The 6,607-nt window shown below is 25.8% G+C and overlaps 1 protein-coding gene across 1 annotated transcript in view; it reads left to right on the top strand.

The window, feature by feature from the left end:
• Nucleotides 1-4,736, top strand: part of LOC100302370 (uncharacterized) — a gene marked incomplete in the record, with an annotated part of 74,783 nt that extends 70,047 nt beyond the window's left edge. The window contains 7 exon segments of the mRNA NM_001162871.1: nt 305-316; nt 923-931; nt 1,135-1,143; nt 2,360-2,368; nt 3,094-3,108; nt 3,950-3,988; nt 4,348-4,736. Coding sequence (NP_001156343.1) covers nt 305-316; nt 923-931; nt 1,135-1,143; nt 2,360-2,368; nt 3,094-3,108; nt 3,950-3,988; nt 4,348-4,469 — 215 coding nt within the window.
• Nucleotides 4,737-6,607: the final 1,871 nt, after the last annotated feature.

Below are 6,607 nucleotides of genomic sequence, written 5' to 3'. Positions count from 1 at the left end.
TATACTTATTATTATATAATATATATCCGATTTTATTATTATTTACCTTTAACTTCTGTATATCTGTGTACTTCAACAATATTGGTATACATAATTGATTTTTTTATCAGTTTATTATCATGCTGTCATAACGAATACATCATATTGATTAAAATACGCAAATTAAAACAATACTGTATTAATATTTGGACGCATATTTGTTTCTTCTTGGACGTTCGATTGAATATTAATTGTTGACATATAATATGGTTATTAAAATATTGATAATAATAATGATAATAGAATTTTAATTATTATTTTCCAGTGAAATCGTACCGTAAGAAATATTTTTGTTTAATTACTATACATGATTTATTTTTGTATGAAACATTCTTAGTGAATTTACATTAACACTTTTTTTTCTAAAAATTGTTGTTTAATCAATTGATAATCATAGAATATACAATTTTTAATTCTGGAACACTCTTTAGAGTCTAGACGTTATACAAGCTATACATTATTGGCAAGTGTTACTTTTCCCAAATACATAGTGATTAGGTGAGCTACACTGTGCAGTGTAGGTGTAATTATATTTTCCCGACTTGGTTTTTCATTGAGATTTCCATAACATTTTCAGTGTGGTTTGATAAGTGCAAATATTTTCCTAAACATATTATAATTTATTTTTTAGTGAGTTAAGAAGTTATTTATCTTAATAACTTGTATATTCCAAAGTCGCAAAAAAAGTATTATAAATAATTTGATAGGTTTTATATTTCTACCAAAAACTATTCAATTTAAAAGTTGGTGTCCTACTGAACATTATGTTTATGTATTGAGAACTTTTCGAATAAATCACAAGATTTGATCTTTAATCATAACAATATATTACAAATGTATTATAATTGTACTTATGAATAACTACTGGGAATTTTATTTCCAGGGAAAAAAGGTAAACCCTTTTTTATTTTTAATAATTATTTTATTTTATACCAACTATCTATATATAATATATAATATGATGAATATTACACGTGTATAATATAGTTTAAGACTGTAATATTGATATTATTAACAAATTCATGATCTTATAGTAGAACAATGGTATGAATATTTTATTATATTAATAACTAGAGATTTTTTTTTTTATTTCAGTAAACATGGGTACGTAATCACTTTTATTTTGTAAAATAATTAGTCTTATAGTCGTTATTCTTACAAATTTTTCTATTAAGGAATTATGGATTTCCTGATAAAATTTTTCGTATTCATTAACTGTAAATTTAACTACAACATTTCATCGAATTTTACTCATAAATATACTATATTTAAAAAAAAAAACACTATTCGCTGAATATGAATTATTTTTCATACTGATGGATTTACCACGTTTAACAATAAGTAATTAAAGTAAAGTTTGTAGTTATAAATTGTTTCATAATCAGTACATAGGTAGCGGAGTTTAACGTTTGCGTTATGTTGGTAAACCAGGTAATGAAATTAGGAAGTAATTTACGCATCGTTTTTTAACAAAACTAATAACAGGCAGAGATGTATAGACACACGTTTTAGTTCAAGAAAATTGCACACGAGGCTGTGTGATCACACTTGTCCAGTGCTATATTTACGCGTTAGAATATAGTGACAACCATGAGCAGATTAAGACTACATTTCAGTGTTGAGTAATTTTTGAGGACTGTACTAGGGAGAATTAAATAAAAAATTAATTTTTTATTGCTGGTCGCCTGTCCATAACATTGGGTATCAATCCAGGCCACCCGGAAATCTATCGTCGTACCGCCGATCTAGTCCACACCCTGACGACAACCTTACACTGTTAATATATTAAACTGGATGCATATAAAATGTATTAATTTATATTTTAAATGCCATGACGATTAACTATTTTATATGTATTGTATAAAATAAGAATCTGAATGGACAAGGTCGTCAGCCTGTACTCCTAAGGATATGTATATTGTAAACCTTTATATCGTAATATATTGATTATTTATTATTGTATTTAAGTTGTATAATAGATGTACTCATTTTTGCTAAAAACAATTACAAATCCCTAAGTCATTTGCGAGTACTCATCTTACTTATCAGTTATAATGGTCATCATTGTGTATCTTCTAATTTGTTGCGATTGATAGTGAAAATATAACATCAATAACTATTTTCCATTTTTATTTAATATCTGCATTAACTTATGTTATGAATAACCTTATGGATTATATTAAATTTAAAAAAACATGTCAACATTCACGCGAACGCTTGACTTCCATCGTTAGATTGGTGTGAAATCTTTTGACATATTTTGAAGAAAGACAATAATTAGGTATAATAATAAATATAATGTTTATTTTTTTATTTTTAGACCAAATTAGTAAGTGTAAATTATATTTTTTAATTTTGTAATTAAATTTTCAATATGGGTTTTTAAATAATTCATGAATTGATTTTATCATTCTGAAAGAATCATAGAATATACATAAATACATAATGATACAAAGTTTATAATAATATAAATAAACACAAAGAAGGCTGAAAGAATAATTAAATTACAGGTTATATTATAACCAACAGTTTTATACATTGTAATTCTTAATAGAGTTTAATAAATAATAATTTATAGTTAGCATTTAACAATAAGATAGAAAGCAAATAATCTCAAATAATAAATTACACGTAGCAACACAACCTCATCACTTGAATGATATTGATATATAACAATATAAACATTGTAACATAGAGGGTGCTATGATAGTATTTTACAAATTTATATGATTATTGCGTCACATAACTAATGAAATAATGATGATCAAATTTTTACGTATCCGCTGAGTATGATGAGAAGCTTTATAGGCTAAGGCTGAGCTATGAATCCGATTAGTTAACAAGCCGTTACCCATTACTGGGGATGACGATTACTACCATAGTCCATATACCTAGACCAATACATCTTCTATAAAATATTTACTCTGCAGGTTTCTTAAATTATAAAAAACAATCAATTTACGTTCTAAAATGAATTGATGCTATTAACAGTAGACCCATAATATTACATTATCATAAAATAATCATTATTATCATTATTATTTTTTTTTTTAGATGAAGTTTTGAAAAGTATGTATTTATTTTATAAAATAACCTGACAACTCAAAATAAATCAAATTATCCAATATTTTGATTCATATTAAGAATATAATATACAAGCAACAATGTTCATATTCTATAATTTTTAATTATATAAAAAAAATAATCGTTTTAATATTAAAACATTTGATATTATTATTCATATTTGACTCAATGAATAACCTAATAATATTGAAATAATGATACGGAAGTTTGAATTTTATATTTTTATGTCAATGGGTAATGTAAAATAAACTTACGCAATACATACATAAAATACAAAATTTTCTGCATTTATTGATATATTGGTATATTTTACCGTAGCGCAATATACCAACGATTTATTGAAATCAGGGTTTTATATTTTTTTGGTGAGAAGTATAATAGTCCCATGCCCTATAAAGTTTAGACTAGGTAAATTCACTGGCACTAATTAATTTGCCAGGGTCCTTTCAAGTTAAGACGGAAAAAAATGAGTCACCTGTAAGGTTTTAAATACAATTGTTTATAGTTTTTTGTTAAACTATAGAAACAAATTTATTTATCATATTTATTTTTTTATTTTCAATTTTATTAATATTTGATTACTAAAAGAGTTATTATATATATCGTACAGCAACATATTATCATGTAATATGTAAGATAAGCGCTCTTCATTATCACTAAATTTAATGCAGAGAGTCAATCAACACTTCTTATCCGATGAACAATTTGATCGATTTATTAAATATTTATCATTTTAACCAACATAGTTAGCGTTAGGAACTTACTTATATGATTTAGTTATAACAAAAACAATAGGAAAAAGTCGCAATATATTTTATTTTTATAGATCTTACAATAGAATTCACTAATTTTCTCAAAGAAAGTGGTAAGTATAAACAGAGTGTATAAATGTGTTAGGCATTTTATATTTTTATATGTTTTAAATTTATGTTGAAATAGTTTTTTTGTCACTGTAAAAAGTATTGGTTACATATATCAAATCCGGGTAGTTTTAAAAAATATTTTATAGTTTACCTAAATTAGAAGAAAATTCTAATATTTTCATAGTAAAAATAATTACAATTAAATGGGTATTGTGTTGAATAAATGTTTGCCTGATTTCAGCTTTGTGGGCTAAACATTTCTTAATATAATATACAAATAAAAATCTAGTTTTCAATGCATTTGTAGAAGAGCATTCGAATGAACACGCAATCAATAAATCTAATATCAATTTTTTTACAGTTAAAGGAAACAAATTTTGTCCATTACCCGATGACTTTTGTATTGCAAAAACTGCATTAACAGATTACAAGGCGTTTTATCAATCTATTTTAAAATTTTCTCAACCGATACAATTTACATGAAATAATAGAACTACGAATGAATTGTTTCGTTTAATCATATTAAGATAAATATAAATTAAATTGTATAATACAATATTATATCTTCTTATATAATATATCCATGATTTTAATTATAAATAGATACATACTATTATTATAATTCCTAATAAAATGAATGTGATGTTTTCGGAAAAAAATAATTCAACTTTATTATACTACTACTAATAATAAATTAATACCTGTACCTACATATTATTATGAATTACTAATATAATATTATAATATATATATATATATAGTTTTTTGTACATACCTTTACGAGATGTTCAGCGTCTTGGCCGCCAAAACTACTACCTTAAACGATATCTAATATATGTAGTATTAAAAATGAAATCAGCCTACCGTAGTATTAATAATTAAAAAGTTATTATCAATATCACAGAAGTACATAATTACAGTTATAAATTGCAAAATTGGTAGTGAATTTCACAAGTATTATTCTAAATGTTTTACACATTTGTGTGTGAATTTAGAGCTGGAAGGAGCTTGGCGTTGATTTCACATTAAGCAATAGTTAAAATAATTACTATTCATTCCTATATAGTTATGCTAATGATTAGGAGCTTATACAACGTCAATTGCAGTGGTGGATTTAAGGGGTAGCCTGAGGGAACTTCCACCCCGCATGTGTTGTCTCCGTCTTACAAACGTGTAACATACCAAATGTACGCTCAAAAATTCAAGTTTTATGCCGTGAGCTTAAAAATTAGAATGAATCAACCTATTGTTAAAATTGATGGTGAGAACAATATCTATGTATTATTGCAAGTATTTTTACGGTAGTTCAGTTTTTAAGTGAGTTATAGCGTGTATAATAAATGTAAGTTGAAAATGTAAATAACTCACTCACCTCTTAATACGTGCCGGATATACAACTATCAAATCAATCGAAAACTAAACCTAATAAAAGCATCTATTAATAAAAGAGGCAAAAAAAAATACGTTTATCGTCTGACATTGAAATACAATTTTTTTCTTTATAAATATTATAATTATAAAAAAATCTTTTTTCTTAAAATCTGAACCCTAGTCATACGTTTTAAAGTTTAGATAAGTGGCACAGTGCTATCTCTATCCACGTATCTACATATATCCAGTGTAAATAAACTCTACAGATTATTTCCGGTGTCCAGACTTTGTTCAGTAGGTAAGTACCTCATTTCATTATTTGAAAGTATTTTGTTGCAAAATAAACGGATTTCAAAATAACTACGAGTTAAAGACAAAAATAGCTTTACTAAATCATAATAATATTGTAAGTGTTGGTTATTTTTTTTTTTGTAAGCTTATTTATATCATTACTAAAATGATTCATCAAATTAAACTGTTCTTTTATTTGTTAAACTTTAATTTAACGTAATAGTTTGGACAGCGTTGGACGTATCCATAGATTTGATAGACAATTTTTTGAATGGGTTTTGTTTTTTAAACAACATTTTATTGAAAAACAAATTACTTAGTTGTAACTTATGAGTTATGATTTTTCGTGTTCATTTTTCATCAACATTCAGATGTCAAAGAATTACCCATATAATTTAATAGTATGAAATAACAGGAATATCGTTGTAGTCGTCCACTTTAGAAGAAAGTAATATACTTGTAATATATTATATTTCTACCTATTATATTAATATATACATAAAATGATTTGGAACCAATAACGATCATACACTGGTATAGAAAATTAGAAACGCAATTCAAAATTATAAAATAAATTATTTACTTAACTTAAATCATTATAAACTCAGACCACCCAGATGTAATGGCATTGCATCATACCGCAGCACATCAAAAGATAACACCCAAGAGCAATAATCACACACGGAAGCAGATTACCAGAACGCAATATCTAATGCACGGTCACCAACGAATTAATGATTTCCACATAGGGGAACATACAATACTATCAGCCTTAGAGAATTATTAAGACCGTCAGAATTAAATGTACAAAAAATAAGGCGCATCGAACCACGAACGATATAAGAACGACTCCAAGTACATCCAGATTAACAAGCACGTCGTCAAGGTAAGTGACTCTATACTTATTAGTACTTAAGCCAATATAAAATTACATCCCCCATCACAGACAACTATAAAAC

This window comes from Acyrthosiphon pisum, chromosome X, assembly GCF_005508785.2.
Source record: "Acyrthosiphon pisum isolate AL4f chromosome X, pea_aphid_22Mar2018_4r6ur, whole genome shotgun sequence".
Classification (NCBI taxonomy): domain Eukaryota; kingdom Metazoa; phylum Arthropoda; class Insecta; order Hemiptera; family Aphididae; genus Acyrthosiphon; species Acyrthosiphon pisum.
Note: the sequence above shows the minus strand (reverse complement) of the source record. Positions and strands in the feature narration are given on the sequence as shown.